Below are 24,991 nucleotides of genomic sequence, written 5' to 3'. Positions count from 1 at the left end.
TGATTACTCTTAGTTCCTTTTTGGAACCTACTTTCTTTACTTCCTTTGCATCGATCTTATATTGTCCTGATATTTTTACTTTTTCCAAATTCCATTATACTACATTTCTTAATGTTGAAGTCCACTTTCCGCTTCTGACTCCATTCCCAGACCTTGTTCAGATCTCTGTAGTGATGCACAATCTTTTTCTGTACTTTCTTTAAGGGGGTTCCACACGTGCATACTTTACCGTAGGCTTGCCTGCACAAACCGGTTTGTATACGGATTCCCGTGCGTGTGGATGAAGTAGTAAACAGTATAAAAACGCTAAAATGAGGTCTTCGTCAGGCATGACTACCACCACCTAGACCTAGAAATGGACTGACGATTGTGCATACTTTTTTGTAACGTGTGGACACGCAGGGGTGTTCCGTATAGTTTGCACAAACTCGTAACGCGCAAGTAAGTCGCTGCGTCTGGAACTCCCTTTAGTAGTTTTGTGTTATCTGCAAATAAGTTCATATAACATTCAACACCTTCATCCATGTCATTTACATATATAGCTAACCTTATCGGATCCAGTACTGAACCCTGTGGGACTCCGTATATCATTTCTTCCCAAGCAGAGTTTTCATCTTTGAGCACCACTCTCATTTTACTCATATGCAAGAAATCTTCCACCCATTTCAATAGTTTTCCATGTATACCTCCTGCTGTTTTGAGTTTTCTTAATATTTTTTTGTGTGGTTCTTTATCAAATACTTTTCCAAAGTCCAAGAAAGCAGAGTCTGCCCATCCGTCCCCTTCTTGCATTATACACATCCATCCCTTTCTTGCATTATATTAACTTTGAATAGAAACAGATCAAATTTGTGACACATGATCTACCCTCTCTCGATCTGAATTGTCTCAGATTTAGTATATTGTTCTCCTCCAGATGTTTAGTCCATCTACCTTTGATAACTTTCCCACAAATTTTGGCTATTGTACTAGTAAGGGAGACTGGTCTATATTTTGTTGGGTCTTCCTTGTTCCCCCCTTTATATATAGGCACATATTGGCATTTTTCCAGTCTTCCAGTACCTTTCCTTCTTTGAATGAGCAATCTATTATCATGTATATTTTGTCCATTAGTTCATCTACATATACTTTTTGTATACAGTTTGCAATTCCATCCAGGGTGTGTGATTTTCTGACATCAAGGTTCATTATTTGGTCCCTTATTTCTTTCTGTGTCACAATTATTTCTCTCATTGGGGCAGATCTTTCTCCCCTTCCTTCATCCCAATTGTGTATGTTTTCTTTAGAGAATATGGATTTGAAATGTTTGTTCATAATTTCACCCATTTCTATATCCTCTGTGTATTCTATGTTCCCTTGACATAATTTTACTAATTCCTGTTTATTTTTTAGTTTACCATTCACATATCCATAGAATAATTTAGGTTGATCTTTACCTTTGTCTATTATGTCTTTTTCATAGTTTTTTCTTCAGTGCATTTTTACATATTCATTTCTTAGTTTGATACATATTTGCCACTTTCCAGGTTTTTTTCCTTTAACCATCTCTTCCAAGCTTTGTCTCTCTTATCTTTTGCCTCACTACATTTTTTGTTATACCAGCACTTAATGTACACCTCTTCCTGTTTTTGTTTTGGTACATATTTATCCACTCCTTCAATATAGGTTTCTTTTAAAATTGTCCATTTCTCTTCAACCTGTACTTTTTCATTAAAGAATTTTTCCCAACTCTCTTTTTGAAAGAACTTTCTAAGATTCCCAAAATCCGTTTTGTTATACATCTGTCTTCCTTTTCTGTGTTCCTCGTTTCTCCCCATATATATTTCTTCTTTTAGTTCAAGCTCAAGTAGTATGTGGTCACTCTTTCCAATTAGTGTCTTGCATTCCATTTTATCCACAATTTCAGGATCTGATGTAAATATTAAATCTAGTCTTGACAGTTCACTATTCCTATATCTGGTATTCTCTTTTACCCATCAAGTCATTGTGTGTTCAATGATCATGTCCAATAGTATGTTTCCCCAAAGGTCCTCTTCATCCTTCAGTGTCATCTCCTCCCAACATATTTCTTTAGAGTTTAAATCACCCATAATAACTAGATTTCCCCTTTCAGCATTTCATTTAATGTATGTGTGTGTGTGTATTTACCTAGTTGTAATATACGGGAGGGGAGCTATGCTCGTGGTGACCCGTCTTTGTATCTCTCCGCATCAAGTTTTATCTTAAAATCTTGTATAGTGTGTGTATCTTTACTTAATTGTAGAATACAAAAAAAAGGAGCAAAACTTGTTGGTCCCATCCTCTATTCTCTAATTTTCTAACATACATTGACTCAAATTCAAGTACAATTTCAACTTAAATCTATATATTTGACTTCTGATTATCATATTTAGATTTGAACTCATGTATTTCTTGAGCTTGGGCTATATCACATTCCAAGCCATTCCACATATATCTATATGGAAAACTGTATTTCTTCACTCTTTCTTAATTTACTTCTACAATCTCTTAAAGCCCACCTATCTTTAATCAGATTTCTTCTATCAAAGCAATCTAGTGTGCATGTGTGTGTGTTTGTGGATGAGTGTGTGGGTGCATATGCATGTGTATGTGTATATACCTAATTGTAGTATACAGGAAAGGAGCAATGCTCGTGGGGCATATCTTTCATTCTCTAATTTTTTATTATACCTAGCCTCAAATTCATATACAGTTCCAATTTAATCTATATCCTTGATTTCCAATTATCATATTTAGATTTGAACTCATGTATTGTTTGAGCTTGGGCTATATCACTTCCTAAGCTATTCCAAGTATATAGAAATAGCATCTATATTGAAAACTGTATTTCTTCATATTTCTTAGACTTGGGGTCTTTCTTAATCTGCTCCCATCTCTAATCAGATCTCTTCTGCCAATGCAATCTATCCCCTTTAGTAACCTTAATACTGTAATCATAACACCTCTTTCTCTTCCGGCTTTCAAAGTTGGCAGACCAAGTGTGTGCATGAGCACACAGGTGTACAAAAGAGTCACACTTTTTTTTTTTATACAAAATGAAGCATCAAAGACTACTTTCTATCAGATTCTTTAAATGGGCTCTCTCTATCACTAAGTTGCAAGCATCACCATTCCCTACCAAGCCTGTCATCTAAAGTCTGGGGTTAATCTTCCTTCCACACCATAGTAGACCATAACTCCTAAACCTCTCTCTAGGGTTAATCTTCCTTCCACACCATAGTAGACCATAACTCCTAAACCTCTCTAAGTTTCAGAGATAATAGCTTTTAGGCATTTCCAGAGGATTAATAAAAGAAGGAGCATTCATTTGTACATTCTGAGTGTTGGTGAGTTATCCTAGCACATACTCCTTATGGTGTTAGGGAAAGCAATGTCAACACAATAGATTTGCAATTAATATATAAACTTTTCAAGATATGCAACCTAAAGAGTGTATATATATATATATATATATATATATATATATATATATATATATATATATATATATAACATACCTCATCCTCTTCATTCAGTTTGCCTGCCAAAAGAAGAGCTGCAGCAGCGACAGGAGGCAAATATTTTGGCCGCACTCGGACACAGTGCAGAACTCGATCAAGGATCGATACCCCGCATACAAGTGTATCTGGAGACCAATTCAGACGCTCACAGGCACGTGTCTGCCACCAAACTGCCACATCACGTTCCACAATGCCAACCTCCTCTCCCTAAAAGAGAAAAAAAGACAAGTTGTTCATAAACATTTTTCAACAACTCAAAAAATCCAAGATCTTTTACATGTGATCATAAAAGACAAAATAGGAAGTGGTGTGATGATAGAAATAAACATTGGTAAAGTAATATTGGGTGAAGGCAAGCACAAACTCATAATTTTGGGAATCGGAAATTGATATAAACGAGACATAAAAATAGAACATGTCCTTCTGAGCACTGAAACAATGCTAAAGTGTTGTCAGACACATTCTTTCTCCCAAGGAGAATAACTGACCAAAGTAACAACAAAATCCTGGTAGGAGGCTTTAATTGTAATGGTGTAAATTGGGAGGAGTGAATAGAATATGGTGAAGATTTTTTGTGTAGTACTCATAAATATTGCAATAACACAATGACCAAATGTTTCAAGGATGTGACAAGAATAAGATGAGACAACACTCATCTCCAAGCCTACATGAAAAACTTGTGGGTTATTAATCCATAATGGGTATGGATAGCCACTGACTCTTAAATATACTGTACACACACTCATTTTATATATATATATATATATATATATATATATATATATATGCACAAATTTCACAAGTCACACGCGAATCACAAATATGCAGAGTCCACTAGGAAAAGGAAAAACACACGTAGTCCGAGCGCTTTCGTGATATATTCACATTATCAAGGAGTACAGAAATATGAGAACAAAAAATGGAGATACAGAGTATAAGTAGGACAAGAGAGACATTTACCCTCCTCTCCGAAGCCTGAAAGCTCAGGTTGGGCCACTCGGTGAGGTCGTGGAAACATATTACTATTACATTAACTTTTAAAATATGTACTATTTAAATTACTGACAATATATGGATCTAATTTATATAATCCTAAACTATTATTAATGAGTTGGTCATAATTGCATTTGATAATTCCTGACTCTATGATATTTCTTTCTGTTATATTCTTACATTGTATAATTTTTGAAGCATTTTTCCAGTCAATAGGATGGTCAAATTCACAAACATGTTTAAAAAGTGCACTAGATTCTTGGCCCTTTTTTATGCTGTTTTTATGCTGTTTAATCCTAACCTCTAATTCTTTTCCTGTTTGACCTACATAATATTTGTCACATTTACTACAAGGTATTTTATATACACAGCCTGTAGAATTGTCAGGGGAATTCTTTATGAGAAGATTTTTTAGAGTTGTGTTGTTCTTGAAGGCTACATTTACATTGAAATTTTTAAGAATATTAGGAATCTCTATAAGATTTTCATTAAAAGGAAGTACAAGTAAATTCTTTTTCTCAAACTTTTGTTTTGGTTCCCCTTTGTAAAATGTCCTTTTTGCTTTTTTGAAACATTGTCCAAAAAGAATTTGGGATATCTCAACTGTGTTCCGATGTCATAAATTTTGTTCATTTCGTCATCCACAAATTCTGGGCTGCAGATGCGCAGGCCACGAAGGAACATGGATGAAAAAGCTGACTGTTTAATTCTATTATGGTGGGCTGAATAGTAATGTATATACGCGTTGACATTGGTTGGTTTTCGGTGAATACTATATCTAAATTTCTTATTGCATCTGTGAATGTTACAATCTAAGAAAGAAATGCATGAGTCTTTTTCAATTTCTATAGTGAATTTTATAGAAGGGACCAATTGATTTAATTTAGTAACAAAGGTATCAACATTTTCATTGTTAGGCCAAATACAGAGAATGTCGTCGACATACCGAAACCATTTGACCTTCTTGGGAAGTATGTTTGCTAAAAGTTTGGTCTCAAAAAATTCCATGTAGATGTTGCTCAGAACGGCTGATAGGGGATTTCCCATCGCCATCCCAAATTTCTGTTTATAAAATTTTCCATTAAACTCAAATTTACTGTCTTTGATACACATCTCAATAAGGTCAATAATGGTTTTAGTATCATAAGGAAGATTGTGGTGTGGTAATTCTTCCGTTAGAAATTCAAGCAGGTCATCAATTGGAACTCGAGTGAATAACGAGGTAACATCATAGCTGATCATTTTAAAATCATAATCTATCTCAAGTCTATTCAATTTATCAATAAGATCAATATTGTTTTTGACATTTGCTTTTGATATTTTTCCTACGATTGGGTTCAATAGAGTCACCAGCCATTTGGACAGTTTGTATGCTGCTGATCCTATTGAACTTATAATTGGTCTAACAGGGTTGTTTTCTTTGTGTACTTTGATTAATCCATACATACATACATATATATATATATACATATATATATATATATATATATATATATATATATATATATATATATATATATAAACAGAAATGTAGTAGCACATTTGTAAATAACACACAAGAAACCCACAGTCGGAAAAAATAAACTTCGAATGAAAGAAGATTCTATATTTCTGCTATCAACTGGAGGGCTACAGTTGATAGCCAAAATATAGAATCTTCTTTCATTATAAGTTTATTTTCTCTGACTGGGTTTCTTGTGTGATATATATATATATATATATATATTATGGGAGAAAGCATACGCTGGACTCGACGTTCGTCAATTTATTCCGACGTTTCGAACCCTGTCCGGGGTTCGTCTTCAGGGTAATACAGTGGTAGCAATGGAAATGTACATAAATAAGGGGAATTTGGTACACTGGGACAGGTCTCCACAGTAACCGTTACAATCCGACGCAGTTAAACCAAATCAAAAACACAAATGAGAAACAAATATAAATAAAACTATAAAATAACAGGTGCAATACTTCCTTGAAAACTTTCACCGAGTTCACCATAGAAAAATATGTATATATAAATATAATTATATATAAATTGACGAACGTCGAGTCCAGCGTATGCTTTCTCCCATAATAATGGTTCCTGGACTCCAGCTATTTACGAATATATATATATATATATATATATATACATATATATATATATACATATATATATACATATATGTATATATATATATATATAAATATATATATATATATATATATAATACTATGTACAGCAAAATTAAATCTCCTTTACTAATTAAAGCACACACCCACACCAAAAGACCCCTCTCATTACCTCTTCTTGCACTAACTCAATTTCCATTTTCCACACTTTCTTTGGTGATGCTCATTCAGTCTTCCCATATGCCCAAACCCCTTCACCATTCTCTGGTCTATCCTACAGTGGTTACACTGATAAGACCTAAACTAGAATATGCCACAACATTGTGGGCACTGAGCACAAAGAACATAAGAAAATTAGAAGGAATCCAAAGAGCAGCAACAAAAATGGCACCTACACTGTCAAATCTGACATATGAGCAAAGATTGGAGAAAATTACATCTTTCAACACTGGAACAGAAGAGAAAGAGGTGATTTATTGACCATTTACAGAATTATGAAAGGGATGGAAATTCTCGATAGAGATGACTTATTAAAGTGGGACAGAAGAGAAACAAGAGGACACAAAAAAGAAACTAAAGGACACTTATAGAAGAGACCTGAAAAAGAATAGCTTTCTACATATAGTGATTGATGTCTGGAACAAACTGAATGGAGAAACAGTGACTGCCAAAACTATACACGATTTTGAGAATAAACTGGATGCGGAGAGATACGAAAACGGGTCACTACAAGCATAGCTCTCGTCCCGTAAAATACAACTAGGTAGGTAAACACACACACACACACACACACACACACACACACACACACACACACACACACACACACACACACACACACACACACACACCAAGATTATAAAATTGGTGAAGAAGAAATCAAGAAAGTGCACTCGGAAAGGGACCTTGGAGTAATCAGCAAAGACATGACACCAGATAAACATATAAACAAAATAGTCAGAGAAATCTTCAACCTATTAAGGTCAATGAAAGTGGCATTTGATTACTTAGATGAAGAAATTATTTTAAAAATACTAGTTAATTGATTAGACCAAAACTGGAATACACAGCGACACTATGGTCACCCAATACTAAAAAGAATACTGTATAAGGAAACTAGAAAGAATACAGAGAGCAATGACAAAGTTGGCACCAGCTCTTTCCAAATTAACATACGAACAAAGATTATTGAAATTGGAACTACCAACACTGGAGCAGAGAAGAGAAAGAGGTGATCTACTGATTATATTTAGAATCATGAAAGGAATGGAAATCCTTGATAGGAATGATTTACTAAAAAAGGTCAATGGAAAAACAAGAGGTCATGAAAAGAAACTCAAAAAGGATAACTAGAAGAGATCGGAAAAAGAATAGCTTCCCACACAGAGTACTGGATACCTGGAATAACTTAGATAAAGAAACAGTGTATGCAAATACTATTCAAGATTTTAAGAAAAAACTTGATGCTGAAAGATACAAAGACGGGCTACCACGAGCATAGCTCCCTTCCCGTATAATACAACTAGGTAATACACACACACAGAGGGAGAAATATATAGTCTTAACTATCACGTACTTATGCGTGCGTATGTGAACGCACGTGTGCATGTGTAGCTGTACGTCCAGGTACATTAAGTAAACTTTGCATTCAACATTAACCTGTGTACATACTCGCACGTACACGTGTACATATTATGGCAATTGTTGACGATAAAGGAGGTGGACGAAAATGGCTGCAGAAGTGGCTGTAGAGTCAATGACGACTACTCCTGGTGTTGGCAGAGGTGGCAGTGTGGTATGTCTTGTGGCTACGGGTCGACGTAACAGATAGCTTGACTACGGCTACATAATGGAAACAGAGGTGGAGAGCAGCCTATGCCAGGAGGCGCTGAGTAGCTGCGGCAGAAGCCTTCGGGGTAGGCCTTTAATAGTTACTGCTGGGAATCGAGTAGAAGAGCGGGATTCGAACCCACAACAAGGCGCATGCGCAGCCAGCACGAAAGGAAACCTATTTGTGCGAGTAGGTCCGAAGAGGTTGCCAAAGGGGATCCCCAAGGTGGCAGGGAGTGTGAGGGGGGAGGGAAGTGCTGTGGCAGCTGAGCAGCAGCAGCTGCTGCTGCTGCATTTGGCAATGTCTAACGGTTTGCAGCTGTACCGTGGCGTCAGTGTCCGCGGCGGCAGTGTGAAGTCCACAATGCATCCGCGAAATGTTGCAATTTGCTCCCCGTAGACTTGTTACTCTCGAGGTCGTCGTCAGCTCGGAGATCTGTTTTGGTCTTCCCGCCAAATGATGGTGGGCAGGGGGGGGGGAGGGCGCAGCAGCAATAATAATAAATAATAATAAAATAAAAAATAATAATAATAATAATAATTCTACTTGGCATTGAATCAATATACATGAAGTGCAGATAATGAAAAGAACACAGTTCGAAATAACAATTACAAATGCCGAACATAACACAAAAAAGCATGTAAGCTTATTTCCATTGAGGTCCTCTGTTCTTCTCCCACGTGGGCATGGAGACGAGGGCATGGAGTCGATGAGATGGAGAGGAGGGGGAAGGGAAGAGAAGATAAAAGGAAGTAAATCGATCTACGGTTTCGAAATACTCAAAATACAAAAAGACTCATAATACACAACACTCAAAAATACTCGAACAAATAAAAATTCTCAAAATATTAGTACCCTCCTTAGCTACGTTTTTTTCTTTTATCCGTTGTGACTTGGTTACCTCGCTTACAAGGAGGAGGGGGAACCCTTGGTATATAGATTGGTAGACTTGTAACAACAAACAAGTAAATCAAGACGACGAGGAATACACTAGGAGGCGCTTGGACTGTTGGTGTAGGTAAGTCACTGCTGGGAATGGAAGAGAGGTGCGGGATTCGAACCCACAACCATGCGAATGCGAGACCAGCACGCTTCCGTTTATGGCACCTTCTCACAGGTAGGTTAGATTAAATTAATAATAATGATTGCTAGATTAAATTAATGATTATTGTTTGGTTGAATTAATAATGATTGTTGGCTCGAGTTTTAAAGACTGGAAACCCGCCACTGGTTTAGAGGAGTCGTCGCCGGTTGTGAGCTCTCCTTGTGTGGAAACGGTGGAGGAAAAAGTGGAAACCGAGGAGGAAAAAGTGGATACAGAGCCTGGGTTCGGTCTGCCGACATCTGGTCACCTCCACTTGCAGAGGGCGAACATCTAGCCAGATTTTGAAAACAGAGAATACGGAGATGATCCTCTCTGACGTCTTGCTACATTCCTTATGACTCAGGCAGTGGGCGGGAGGCAGGGATGACCCTTCATCCACAACCTAAGAATGAAGGAAACTGCAAGAGACCATAAGGCCTACACTAAGCAGTTCCATGTCCATCACCACCTGTCACCCCACTCCATAAAATTGACTAACTTTTTCTTAAAACAATCGATAGTTTCAGCCCACTCTACATGGTTACTAAATCTATTCCTTTCGTTCACCACTCTATTGGAAAACCAGTTTTTATTTATTTCCTTCTTAAATCTAAATTTGCCCAATTTAAATTCGTAACTGCGAGTCCTGTTGTCTTGGTACGATAACTTGTTTGCATCACCCTTGTTAAAGCCTTGGACCCACTTGAACACCTCTAGTAGATCACCCCTTATCTACTTCCCTTATAAGGTGGGAAGAAGACTTTTGTATATACATAGGTTCAGTTAGGGTATGGCAGGTATTATATTATGTCGACACCGAGAAAGGCCGAGTAGAGTACTGCTTCCACAGAGCGTTATCGTTTCATCTATTCATAAAAAATCTAGAAACTAGAATCATTTTTCTATAGTAAAAGAATCTAAAATCTGTGCATCCCTTGAAGGCATTTCTCTTCTTCAAACCAAAATCAACAAAGGCAAACCCGTTTCTCTCAAATTTAGAATTACTCGACTGAGCTAATGTCCGAGGGAGTCAGGTGGGCGATGGAGTTTAAGGCCCGTCTTGAAGTGTTTGATTTGTGATCCGAGTGTGTAATGTCTGGGTTTGTGCTGATGTGCTACGAGGGACGGGTGGTAGCTTGTTGTAGAATGTAGATGTTTGAGATGTACGTTACTGTACGCTCCCTCCCTCTCTCATTCAATCATTATTATTAATTTATTATTATTAGCAGTATTATTTATTTTCTTTTAATCTTATTTTATTTATCTTTATCTCGTTTTATTATTACTTTTATTATTACTATTATAATTTTTATTATTTTCTTAACGAGTGCACTTGCATAGAAATGGGTGGCTATCATCTCCATGTGTTACTCTATGGGAAGAACTGATCTCCGAGTGTATCTTGTTCCACTTATCTGGCTTTAGTGCATTCAGCAATTATTCTTAATTTTTTGTTTACTGTAGTTTGAGGAAAATCTTCGTGTTCTTGACTGTAGGGAACCATGCTTGTAGAGGCATACTTGTGTGTGGTTCTTATGATCTGCCTGTATGCTGTATGCTGACAAAAACCTGCACTCGATACTGATCTAAGCAAGTTTATTTTCTTGTTGATGTATAGACTGAAGGATCTTATAATTAAATGAACGAAACTATTAGAAATATTCCCCAAACTTACGGACTCTGTTGAGTGTCCCCAACTGATCTTCCTGAAGTGAAAGACACACTGACGTGGACGTCTGAAGTTCAGCAACTCATCCTGAAGTTCCTATTTAACCAGCGACAGCGCCTTCAGGCGTCCACGGCACACAAAGGGTGTGATACATGCCCGTGACGTGTATACGGCAAACAAGAGTGACGTGCAGGTAAGTCGTTCCGCCATTGAACTACCGACGATGGCCGTCGTCACTAACGGAGGAGCGACGTGACGCGAAGTAACGTGACGTGACGCAACGTGGGAATGAACGAGATCAGGGTGGGGCCCCCAACTTCCACTTCGTCGAAATGGATGTATCCACTAAGACTGTACCCAGGATTTATGTACAGAAATGATACAAAATCTTCTGTCCAGAGATGAAAGAAAAAGAGAGATAGAGAGGGGGAGGGGTAGGGACGAGAGAGGAGAGGACAGAGAGAGAAAGAGAAATAGAGGGGGAGTATTCGTCATGTCCCCGAGCCCCTCACGAATTCTTAACAATTTCACATTTCACAAGGGTGGTGGACGGGAGTGCAATGGGTGTGTGCCTTGACGGATTACCTTGTAGGGGTGGCACATGCATAACATGTACTGTATCTTATACATTATGTATGTATATAAATATTGTATAATATACATTATGCATGTATATAATTGTATGCATAAAATTGCGTAGATCCAAGTAGCAAGTTCCCGCGCAAATGCGCGTCTGATGCTGTAGGGCAGCGATTCCCAAACTATGGGTCGCGAATTGTTCAAGAATGGGTCGTGAGACCTTGTTAGAAAAAAAATATTTGTACCATTGTATTTTCATTTCATTGTGTTTTCAATAAAAGAAGACTTTCGATATTGCTTTTTGATGCTTGGGTCGCCACATCTTCACCAGGTCTGGATTTGGGTCGCTGCCAAAAAAAAGTTTGGGAACCACTGCTGAAGGGCATCAGTTTTTCCCCAGCCTTGAGCGAGAGTACACGTTCGTTCTATCATTTTTTGGTGTTGTCGGTGTCAATATATATTTTTCTATACATTTACTGTTCATTAATTTTAGCCACCCACAACAACCTCCCTTATAAGGGGAGGGGGAAAGAAGCCCTTGGTGTATACATTCGTTTACTCTACCTGCCGTCAGGTGATTTTATTCCGCTGAGAGACGCCCCACTTCCTTCGCAGTTACACTTTTCGCTCCGGTGACGCACCATGAATATTTTCTTCTGGCTCATTCCAAACGATTAGGTTCAGATGCAAAGCTGATCCCTGTAATCACTGAAGGGGGATGGGAGGATTTGTCCATGTCATTTTACTGCCTCGTTCTGGCTGCCGACTTCTCTATGCTTGGAATGGGTTATATGATTTACCAATCCATTCAATAAGTCTCTACATTTTTTTCTGGCTAATGATATTTAATTTCAGCTCAACAACAGGATTTCGATCCGAAGAGAATCGTGCCTTCTTAAGGTCACAAACCTAAGAATTGCGACACGGCCCACCATCTTGACGACCCCCTCCCCCAACCAAAAAAAAAAAAAAAAAAAAAAAAAAAGGGCAGTATATCGGGATGAGTGGCGAGTGGCTGTGTAGAGATGATACTGTTATAAGAACATAAGAATGAAGGGGACTGCAAGAGACCATAAGGGCTACACCACCTGCCATCCCCATCCATAAAGTTGTCTATCCGTTTCTTAAAACAACTGATAGTTTCAGCGCTCACTACATGGTTACTAAGTCTGTCCCATTCGTTGACCACCCTATTATGCTAGGAAGGAAGGGACGGGGGATGCAGGGGTAAGGAGTGCTTATATGTGAATGATATTTTGACGCTGACTGCAGGGATTTCTTCCAGTCTTCTCTTGTTCTGCATGCTGGGACAGTGTGTGTGTGTGTGTGTGAGTGGGAGGGGGGGTCGCCGGTTAAATGAAGTGGCCTTGCTGTGGATGTACTGTGTCTTGCTGCATTGCTTCTGACCCAGGGCAGTGGGCGGGAGACAGGGATGACCCGTCATCCATAAGGAGCTAAGATGAGAGAGAGGAAAGGGTGATGGATGGGAGTGGAATGGGTGGGAGTGGGTACGTGCCTTTGATTCGGCTACCTCCCTTATAAGGGGGAAAATATTTCGGTATATGGACAAATAGAGTTTCTTGACATTTTCCGACCCCAGTACCCCCTGCAGTAAGACTTAGGTAGTCCATCACCCTAATATCTGGTTTCAAGAACTACAGCTGCTATATTTCTTCAAGGAGGGGGCCTCTGGACATTTGTTTCAGTACCTCCTGGGGGGGGGGGTGTCAGTGCCCCGTGGGGGTGTTAGGACTTCCTAGGGTACTGCCCCCCACACTGGGACGTCTTCGCTGCTGACGTCACAACGGTTAATGTCGCACTCGTTCCGTCCATCACCAGTTCACACACATCAGGATCCCGTCAGGTTTGACTCTTGAATTTGGTGACTGACTCGTCACACAGGTTTTGTCCTTGTTGACTACAATTTATTTTACTTCGTTGAGAAAAGGGAGATGGGGGTTAGTTGGCAGGTTCTGGATAAAAGAGACAAAATGGCGCCCGGATCCAGTTCTGCCACCGGAACCAAATAAACTCGCTTGGATTTCCGGTTAGGATAAAGTTAACAAAAGGGCATCACAGAGCTGACAGGGGTTGAAGGGGTTCAGTTGAAAGAGTTTAACTGAAGGAACTTAACTACAGGTTCAAAGAATTACAAACCACCCTCGACCATAAGCACCGCTCCGCAAAGACTGCCACCACAACTCAAGTAACAACTTCGGCAACCCTTCCAACTGTCCTCCCGAAGGAGGACGAAGAGGAGGTTCCTGTCGAGTTCGAGGCAACCCACCCCCGGGTCACAACCCCGAGACCATCTCCCACGGCCTCAGCACCGACCCCAAAGTTAACCGCATCCCCTGACGGTGATCATGTCAGCAACGGTACCCTCCGTGACCCAAGCAAACCTGCGGTTACAAGCATGCCCGCTTGCATGACCGCAAGAGAGACATCTGATTCCGCATGCGACGGAAGAAGCCGCAGAGGACAACCAGACAGCCGCAGCTGGACAGCAGTGCGGAAGGCTCGACGCAAGTGAAAGGTCGCTGACGGCGACAACCTGACGGCGGTTATGGAGGAGGAGGAGGACCTGGACATAGCAGGAGGCGTGTCGTCCGTCCCCTCCGGCCGTCTGTCACCCTTCAATCGCCATGTGCGGAGCGCGACCTCGAGGACCACCTCTGGCCGTAACTTCGACGAGACCTCCTTCACCCAGCACTCGAGCCTCCTGCTCTGCCACCTGCGAGAACGTTCTCCTCTCGGCTGCCCATACCCATGATGGGCTCCTCTGGTTCTCTCCCCCCGCCGAAGGGGAGTTCCCAACCAACCCCATCAGAGGGGACACAGGAACATCTCTAATGGTTTCTCTGCATGCACGTACACACACACACGCGCACACACACACACACACACACACACACACACACACACACACACACACACACACACACACACACACAGTTGGTAGAGTTCCCGACCGCCACTGGTTCGAATCCCACCTAGGGCTGAAATAATTTCAGTATCGCTGCACTGCGAGTCGTTACTCCAACTCTCGTGGGCGGGGAGTTGGGTGTGTGTGTGCGTGTAAGGTCACAGCATTACCCATACATCGGTCATACATGAGCTCTGAGCTTTCTTCCGGGTGGGAAATAGCTGTCGATCGCAAGCCCAACACGTGATCCAAGACCATGGTGAATCACACACAACGTCCGAATTCTTCCCTGGCTTTACTTGACCAAGGCTCCACTGGGACAAGGTCTCCCTTGGCTCTGCCTGGCCGAAGGTTTCTTTCTCTTCAAACGACCAACCAAGGGTTTCCCTGGCTCACTCCCGACCCTTGTTACCACCACCCCGCCCACTCGAGGGCCATAGGAAGGGGCGGGGCAAGACAAAAAACTCGACATACACCGAACCACATTCACTACATTTTCCTAACACACACACACACACACACACACACACACACACACACACACACACACACACACACACACACGCCCGGTCTCGCCTGCCACTACGGCGGTCCGGGTTCGACTCCCGCCCAGGGCTGAAATAATTTCAGTATCGCTTCACTGCGGGGTGTTACTCCAACTCTCGTATGCAGGGAGTTGGGGTGTGTGCATGTAAGGTGACAGTATTACCCATTGATCGGTCATAAGAGCTCTGATCTCTCATCCGGGAGGTTAATAACTGTCGACCACGAGTCCAACACGTAATCCATGACCATGGTGAATCTCTCTCTCTCTCTCTCCCTCTCTCTCACACACACACACACACACACACACACACACACACACACACACACACACACACAAACACACAGACACACACACACACGTCGCTCTATGCCATCGCTTCATTTCCAACAAGTCATCCCATTTTCCCAGTGGCGTTGTCACCTCCCTCCCCCCCCTACCTCCCACCACAAGCTACGCTAGCAACCTGTCCCCTGAAGTGCATGACACACATTTTGCTTTGCCGCGCGCAAAAATCCTCGCCACGCCGCACAAATTCGCTCAAGAATGACCGCTCCACCCGAACTGTGGATCATTACCGTGGGAATTGGGTGCATGTGGAGCTAGGCCCTTTGTGGAGGAAAACCAAATTGATAAATGAATAAATAAATTAGTAAATCAGATAAATAGGAATGAAAAAGGGAAATATGGAAATAATAAATCGAAAACTAAAGAGCAGTATGTAAATAAAAAATAGAGGTACATGAAAATACAATAATAAAGAAAACTATACAGTAGTTCGGTTAACCCCATTTTTTCTGAGGAGGAATTAAAAGTGGGACTCGGGTGAAGGACGAGGTAGAGCGGCGAGGAATGGGATGGGTTGAGGAAGAGGAACCCAGAACTTTGGAGGACGACGGGGGCAATCGTTCCCTCGAACTCACGAAGTACGTAGCTACGATCTCGCCCCTTGATCTAAAGGTTAGTTCGGATTTAAGATGTTCCCTATCTTAGTGGATTTCGGGTTTAACGTAATTCGGATATGACCTCAGATTTAAGGAATTTCGGATTTAAGGTATTTTAGGTTATAGGGTTTCGGATTTTAGGGATTTCGGATTTTAAGCGATTTCGGATTTTGGGGGGGTTCGGATCTTAAGAGGATTTCGCATGTATGGGACTTTGGATTTAGGGATTTCGGATTTAGTTGTTTTTTTTCAAGACTTGAGGTATTTCAGATTTAAAGGATTTCGGATTTAACGTATTATAGATTTAAAATATTTCGGATTTTGGGGACTGAATTTAAGGGATTTCGGGTTCAAAGTATTTCGGGGTTTGGGGTCTCCATATATAAGCTGTAAGGTGCATGAATTGCGACTCTTTCAATATAGATTCCCTCTGAGTATGGAGTCCGTTATATCCGGAGTCCGTTAAATCCGAAGTCCGTTAAATCGAGGGTCTTCATCTCGTGTCTTAGGTCTACAGGTTACTTTGCTGCAAGCCAAGATTTCCATCAAGCGATCTTCGAGGATCACCTAAACGACATATCCTCTTGGCGGAGAGGGCAAGAGACTTCGTCACGTTATGAGTTACCGGCGCTTCTATCCTTGTGGACTTCGTTGGGTGTGACTTCGAGCTTGGCGCTTCTGACGAAGGAACCGGAAGCTCTCGAAGTCACTTGGTGTTCAGGAGAGTAACTACCGACACTAACCCCTGTTCCTTAACATTCTCCGACCTCAGCACCCCTTGTAGTCACGTTTGGGAAGTCCACCACGCTAACATCTGGTTCCAAGGACTACAGCTGCTAAAAGAAACGGACTTTTCTAGTAACCACAAAAACCTTCTTCTGGACTAAGGGTTAAGAACTACTGGTTTAACCTTTAGCTAACCTGCCTTCTCCCTCCTCTACCATCTCCAAACTCCCTTCTCTTGTTCCCCTTCCTCCTCTACCAGGTCCTCCTCTTCCATGCCTCAGCCATTCTTCACGTTTCCTTTTCCTCTCTTTTCTTCCCTTTCCCTTTCCTACTTTTCTTCTTGTTCTTCCCATCCTTCTTTTCCTTCGAAATGTTACTTTTCAGTTCCTCTTCCTCCTTCCCCACCTCCCCTCTTCCTCCTTTTACTATTACCGTTTCTCCTCCCGCTCTTCCTATTCCTCCTCCTCTCCCCCTTCTTCCCCTCCTCCCCTACTTCCTCTTGGACTATCTACAAAACGTGACCGGAACAGGTCGGTGCCTCTAGTGATAAATTCATTACAGTTAAAAACGGTGCCCGGGCATTACCGAAGAAGCCTATCGAGCCTGTCATGACGCAGAACTTGTTCTGTCCTTTGGCTGACTTGGATGGTGATGATGATGAACCAGAAAGCAAGTGTTATTATGGGAGATTCATTGATACGATATGTTAGAAGAATTTTGTGGAAGAGCTCAAAAAAGAAGGAAAATATGCTTTTCCGGAGACAAAGTCGATGACATCACAAATGCCACTGAAGTATTCACTGATGATGAAAAGGTGGATTCAGTGTGTATTGTGCACGTGGGTACGAATGGCATCATGAACACGATCTCGGAAGATATGAATAAATACAAACGTATGATTAATGGGGTGAAGGCAAACCGTACCAAAATCATGATATCTGGCATTCCCCCTCGCATCGATGCTGAAGGGTGGTTTTACAAATCTGCTTTCAGCCAAAATAACCGCTTAAAGTCCTTGTGCTCCGATGAAAAATATCGAGTTCATAGACTTGTGGAATCACTGCTATGATCAACAAATATTTCTTAATCGAGACGAGCTCCATCTTAATCCAATTGGATCTGCTCGCCTAGGTGTGTGGAGAGAGAGAGAGAGAGAGAGAGAGAGAGAGAGAGAGAGAGAGGGAGGGAGAGAGAGAGAGAGAGAGAGAGAGAGAGAGAGAGAGAGAGAGAGAGAGAGAGAGAGAGAGAGAGAGAGAGAGAGAGAGAGAGAGAGAGAGAGAGAAAGAACAGAATGGACCTCGGTCCCCATTGTGGAAAATAGAAATCAGGTATCCACTCAAAGGCAGGAATTAAAAATGTTTCATCAGTGCGCGTAGCTTGCGAAACAAATTCCAAGATCTTGCTGCACTTACTTTTCTCGAAGACTATGATATTGTTGGGGTAACTGACTCTTGGATAAACACTGAAACTAGAGCTTTCTTAACGGAATTTAGTATGAAAGGGTAATCGATATTCAGTGAAGAACGGTCAGAGAGATCATGTGGCGGTGTACTTAAGTAAAACCACGCCTACAAACACGTAAATTTACTAAACCGCAATTAAAGAGCATTGACGCTAAATATGTGCAAATTCGAACAGGGCCCGAAAATTTTATTCTTGGTTTTGTTTACCGACTACCTGCCCAACACCAAAATATCGACAATGAATTATGTGAGTAGATTTTAGATATTTGCAGCGAGAACCTGCCTATCATTATTGGAGATTTCAACTTACCAGTAACTGTATGTGATGGAACATAAATTCGCACACCGGTTATGGGCTCTACTCAAACATTCTGTAAAGTTTCTTGTATCAACATATTCACAAGCCAACACGTGGGCAGAATGTTCTACAATAAAGTTCTTTCCACTAACGATAACGAAGTAACGGATGTAAGTGTTGGATCGAAATGCAGCACCAGTGACCACAGTATCTTTACATTCAACATCCGATTGTAACATCGAGCTGCAAAAAACAAAAGCTTCGAGAAAGTACCAAACTTCCAGAAAGCAGACTTGGAAAAATTAAGCACACTTGGAAACACCGACTGGTCAGAAATTTACAAAATCCAAGATGTTGATGAAACTTGGGATATATTCACTAATATACTCAAAATAGACGTTGATGAAGGTGTTCCAATGCGCGATAGACGTCCATCAATCGGTGCCAAACCTAAATGGTGGAATGCTGGTATAAAAAAAATTGCTAGCCAAGAAACACGCGTATAGGAGACACAAATCAACACATAGCCAAGCAGATAGATTATAATACGAAAGATGTCGAGAATCTGAAAGGTTCATCAAAATCAGTAGGAAATTACAAGAACAGTATATTGCCTCTAAATGCAAAGAAAATCCTAAAAAAAAAAAACGGATATCTCAGGAAAAAAAGAGGTACACAAGAGCACCATTGCTCCCCTCCAAAAGATGGAAGGGGGGGGAGAGTAAGAGATATCATTTTACTTTTGTGGTCACTATTGAGAACAGCAGAATTGATCAGTCAGTCTCACCAGAAGTCAGTATTCACACGCTTACTTAGCATGGATTTTGCACAGCTTGATGTGTTGCGCGTTACTGATCAACTTAAAATATAGAGATCGCCTGGACAACACAAAATTTACCCAAGAATACTCAAGGAAGTTAAAGAAGTAATCTGCAAACCCCTCAGCGTGATTTTTTAACTTATCTTTACAATCTGGAAGAGTTGTTCATGAGTGGAAATTAGCAAATGTTGTGCCCTTGTTCAAAAAGGGTGACAAATACAAACACGGTAATTACCTGCCTATTTGCAAACTAATGGAGCCTATCCTGAGAGAAAAAAAAAAGTGGATTTCTTGGAGAAATACGATATTATTAAAGATTCACAAAATGGTTTCCGTAATAAGCACTCATGTCTGACAAACTTTCTCGACTTCTTGCATGATATTTACGGAATGTACGAAGAAGGACAGTTGACGTTATATATATATATATATATATATATATATATATATATATATATATATATATAATATATATATATATATATATATTTCGACTTCCAAAAAGTTTTCGATAAAGTCCCTCATAGAAGGTTACTTAGTAAAATAAAATCCCATGGAATATTATGTCATAATCACCGATGAATTTCTGAATGGCTGTCTAATCGTAATCAACGTTTTGTTGTGAATGAAAAATGCTCAGATTGACATTGTGTATCAAGTGGAATGCCTCAGGGATCAGTACTAGGTTCCTGTAATATGTTTTATATAAATTTGATATAATTTATCCAAATTAACGGATGATACCAAAATTGCACACAAGACAGCCATAATACAACAATAATTATAAAATTATTTGAACACTTTATATGAATGGGCCAAAATTCCCAGATATTTTTCAATATAGATAAATGTAAACTACTTCATATCGGTAATAGTAATGTCCAGGCCAACTACATGGTGTATAACTGAGGTCTTTAGAACTGCAAATAAATTAACATGATTTATAACTAGAGCTTCACAGTTTAAAACTGAAAAATATTAATCTTTGCAATGCCCTAGTCAGACCTAAACTAGAATTCTTAAACAAGGATATACAGAAGCTAGAAAGAGTGCAGCGTAGGGTGACAAAACTCATTTCTAGGTTGAGGAACAAGCCATAGGAAAAGCGTTTTAGGGAACTAAATCTATTTGATCCCTCGAAACGGAGAATGAGAGATCTAAATGAGGTCTACATATTTGCCAAAGGAATTGAGAACATGATGTAGAAATTTTGCCTAAAATTGACACCTCCAACGCAACTAGGAATAATAGATGCAAGATTGTAGAAAAACGACTCCAAACGGACGTGGCAAAATACTTTCTTCAATCGCGTTGTTAATATATGGAATGTTCTACAATACAACGTCATTAGTTGTTCCACTGTAGAGGTATTTAAAAAAAACGTCTCGCCATTTACTTGGACAAGTCCCCGACTTGAATTATTTACCTCTAGATAAAGGGCACAAAAGGGGGGGGGGGGGATAAAAAAAAATAATGGAAAAAATAATAATGGTCATAGTAATGATAATAATAGAGTACCTGAACAGCCATGCATGGACCAACAGGTCTGTTGCTGTTTCTCCATGTAACCTCCTGCTCCCGTCCTTAGAGTGACTATTAATTCCTCTCGCCAAGCGACCACAGCTGCTCTAGTCCCGCTGCTCCCAGCTGTCATGGCCTGGTCCTACTGACACTGTTCCCCTCCCCTGCTGGTGTCCCACACATCCTAGCGGCACCCTTCGACCCCCGGAAGGGTGACCTCGATCCACGTCGATCTGTGATCCAGGCAGAGCTCACCCCCCCCCAAATGATAATAAATAAACAAATAAATAAATAATTAAATAAATAAAAATAAATAAATTGTAACATGGGACCACAGTGGTTCTTAATCCCTGGGTCGCCGTAGTCGATCTGGACAGGATTTTTGGGTCGCTGCCAAATGACATTACGCCACACTCGACAACATGCGAGATTTACTAACCCCTTCGGCTCTTGTCCTAGCACACTCCTCACGGCTACAGTGAGCACAAGCAACATGTACATTTCCCGCAGCTCTACCAAGAACAAAACATGTACATATGAAGTGGGCCATGTTCCTTTCTTAATACACATATACATACATACACGCACGCACGCACACACACACACACACACATACATATACGCACACACACATACACATATATATATATATATATATATATATATATATATATATACATACTTTTTTCCAGAAACAACGGGGAAATTAAAGAACGAGGGTACCAAACGTTTCCGTCTATCAAGACATCTTCAGAATACTCTGAAGATGTTTTAATAGACGAAAACGCTCATAGTGATTATTGTTAAATATCTATACAAACACTCAAAATTATATATATATATATATATATATAGCTACGGTTGCCGCGCATGAGACTCTCCGGATCTAACCACCAGAGGCCCTGGGAGCATTTGGACCCCAAACCGAGGTCCAATTAACGGTACTTCTTTAGTAAGGCCAACAGACCAGACCACCACCACCACCTCCACCTCCTCCTCCTCCTCGGCTGGACTTCGAGAAACCACGAACATACGCGACAAGGCCTCTTCAGGTGCTGCTGAATGGCGGACCATCGTGTCCTCGCGCGTTTAGACAGGGCCACCATGTTTTTTCAAAGCCATAAAGCATCTACAATAACCAGCGCTTCTATCCTTGCACGTCATCGGAAGCGTGTTGGTTTCGCATTCGCTTAGTTGTGGGTTCGAGTCCCACACTCTTCTCCGATTCCCGGCAGTGACTGTTAGTTACCTGCCCCCAGCAGCCCCCAAAGCGCATAATAGTGGAAAGCTGCTCAGCGTCTCCTGGCGTAGGTTCCTCACCTTCCTTTCCTTTCATCATTGAGGACTATTGAGGTGTAAAAGGAGACATTTAGGGGGAGCTGGAGAGCAGATAAAATTGACCTGCATTCTTCTTTAAGAAGAGTTTGTTCTCCAATAATAAAGGAACGCTTCGTGACTTTGGTCCGTCGGGGTATTATTAAATAACTTAAACAAATTGTGTAAAACATGCAGTCATAACAAGAGGTCAAACCCGTAGGACCCATGAGCAAATGCAGAACAATACATAAACGTCTTTTGACGTTTGGCGTCCTATTAAGGGTTCAAATATATATGACTGGACGGATAACGAACAAACTCCACTGTCTAACTCCTCTTCTTTAAATTCAACTAAATTCTGTGACATATTTCAATAGAAACTGCGAGTGTGCACGTAATAATCAATTCTAAGGCGCCATTATCTAGATGCAATGTTTGACTACTATGACGTTCCGCTGATGCGCGATGACAGGCTAAGCGTCTCTGATAACTTCAAAAATCTTCGGAAATTCGCTCTTATAAACACGTATTTTAATCATAATATGACTATTATGATGGTGGAATCGACTGGGATAGTTTACATAACCATTTCTAAAAAGGAGTGGGTGGTTCAGAAAAAAATATTAATCTATTGCATCCCGACCTTTAAGACATACGAGAGAGAGAGAGAGAGAGAGAGAGAGAGAGAGAGAGAGAGAGAGAGAGAGAGAGAGAGAGAGAGAGAGCACGCACACACATACACAAACACTTGTGGAACAAGTCTGATGAAAATATAGCCCAAGCCAACACTATTAACAAAATTCACGGCAAGGTCTGACAAATAGAAGAAAAGAGACGGGACCCTTTGAACATTGCTCCAACACTGTCAACTACAACTAAGTAAAACACGCGCGCGCGCACACGCACACACAGAAAGTGGAGCAAGAGTGAATAGGATATTTTTTTTTTCTGGTCATTTAAGAAATAATACAATGTTTACAATAAGAAAACGATCAAATGTTTACCAGAAGAAAGATTGATGCAAAGAAAACGGAATGTAGTGGCAGGTGCTACATGAAATGAGGATGGCTAGTGATAGAAAACGGGAAGGTTAGAGGCCGGGGGTAAACAGAAGGACTGAAAAAAGGAAAGAGAAAATAGATGACAAAAGCAAATAAATATAAATGAAACGGGGTTTTTAATCCCATTAGACTGCGTCCGGATGGCGATAAGCTGCAACACACACACTAACACACACACACACACACACACACACGACTCAACGGCGCAGTGGTAGTGATCGCGATCGCTACCACAGTGATCCGAGTTTGAATCCCGCCCAGGGCTGAGAACATTTTAGTATTACTGCGCTGCGAGTCGTTACTTCAAATTTCGGGGGGCGGGCAGTTGTGTAGTGTGTGTGTGTGTGTGTGTGTGTGTGTGTGTGTGTGTGTGTGTGTGTGTGTGTGTGTGTGTGTGTGTGTGTGTGTGTGTGTGTGTGTGTGTGTGTGTGTGTGTGTGTGCGCGCGTGTAAGGTCACAGCATCACTCATGGATCTCATATATGAGCTCTGAGCTCTCATCCGGAAGGGTAATAGCTGTCGATAATGAGTCCAACACGTGATCCAAAACCATGCTGAACCATGGTGAATCACATACATACATACATACATACATAAATACATACACACACACACCACCGTCCCACTGGTCCCAGGCACTGTTGCCACTTTGTGGGATTTTCCCACAGATCTGTGGGACAAATGATCTAACGTGGGACTGTTTGTGGGGAGACCAATTTTGTTCTTAATTTGTGGAATTTTTTGTGGGAATCCATACAGTTTGTGGGAAATTCTATGGAATCAACAATTAGTCAGACAAATAACTAAGATTCTCCATAAATAAGAGAATTTGAAAAAGTATTGTTGGAATACATAACAAGGTTGTGTTGAATCAGTCAGTTTTAAATACTGGAACTTATTCTGTGGTACACAATATGGGTAAGCTGGGAATGGGACTGGGATGGATCATAGTTTGGTCCGTTTCATAACTCACGCGTCCTGGACGCGTCCATCTGACTCCATCACTCGTTTAGTCGGCACTCGGAAGGGATTGCGTAGGGGGGAGGAGGAGGACTACTTCTTAACAATGAAGACACAGCCCAAGCGAAAACGTTTTCTCTTCCCTCCCCGCGATAGGTCGAAAGCGTCATACGTTCAAGTACGGTCGACCCTCCCCGCGATATGTCGAAAGCGTCATACCTTCAAGCACGGTCTGGCCAGTAGAAACTCTCGACTCCTTTGTCAACAGGCTCAAGTTGGAATTTTGGAACGTTTTAGAAGTCTCGCCAGAGGCTTATTTCACTCTACAGTTTCAGTTATACAGTAAGCTCTGTTGCTCAGCTGCTGTTAGTCATACCGGTATGCAAGACGCCCGGTGCTTGTAGGACCTACTTTATTTGGTAATGATAGTCAAGATGACTGACAAAAGTACAAGGAAATACAGTCAGAGGTACCGTCCATCATGGGAAAATGATCAACGTTTTAAAGGTAAAGACAAAAATTTCGAATCTGTTAAGTTAACTTGTTAAAAATAGATGAAGAGCATATACAAATAGATACATGTATGCTTTCCTTATATCCATTAATTGATTACCGCTGGATAA

General features: G+C 40.8%; 2 protein-coding genes across 2 annotated transcripts in view; one reads left to right on the top strand and one right to left on the bottom strand.

Annotated features, from left to right (window-relative positions):
* The window catches only part of LOC143027048 (uncharacterized), a 109,865-nt gene that overhangs the window by 28,684 nt on the left and 56,190 nt on the right, over positions 1-24,991 (bottom strand). The window contains exon 3 of the mRNA XM_076187932.1: positions 3,519-3,728. Within this exon, the coding sequence (XP_076044047.1) occupies positions 3,519-3,728 (210 nt within the window). The remainder of the gene's footprint in view (positions 1-3,518; positions 3,729-24,991) is intronic.
* LOC143026912 (uncharacterized) overlaps positions 24,345-24,991 on the top strand; it is a 2,161-nt gene continuing 1,514 nt past the window's right edge. Inside the window, exon 1 of the mRNA XM_076187696.1 lies at positions 24,345-24,875. Within this exon, the coding sequence (XP_076043811.1) occupies positions 24,791-24,875 (85 nt within the window). The 5' untranslated portion in view covers positions 24,345-24,790. The remainder of the gene's footprint in view (positions 24,876-24,991) is intronic.

This window comes from Oratosquilla oratoria, chromosome 7, assembly GCF_046742065.1.
Source record: "Oratosquilla oratoria isolate Oo_2021 chromosome 7, ASM4674206v1, whole genome shotgun sequence".
In the NCBI taxonomy this organism is placed as follows: Eukaryota; Metazoa; Arthropoda; class Malacostraca; order Stomatopoda; family Squillidae; genus Oratosquilla; species Oratosquilla oratoria.
Note: the sequence above shows the minus strand (reverse complement) of the source record. Positions and strands in the feature narration are given on the sequence as shown.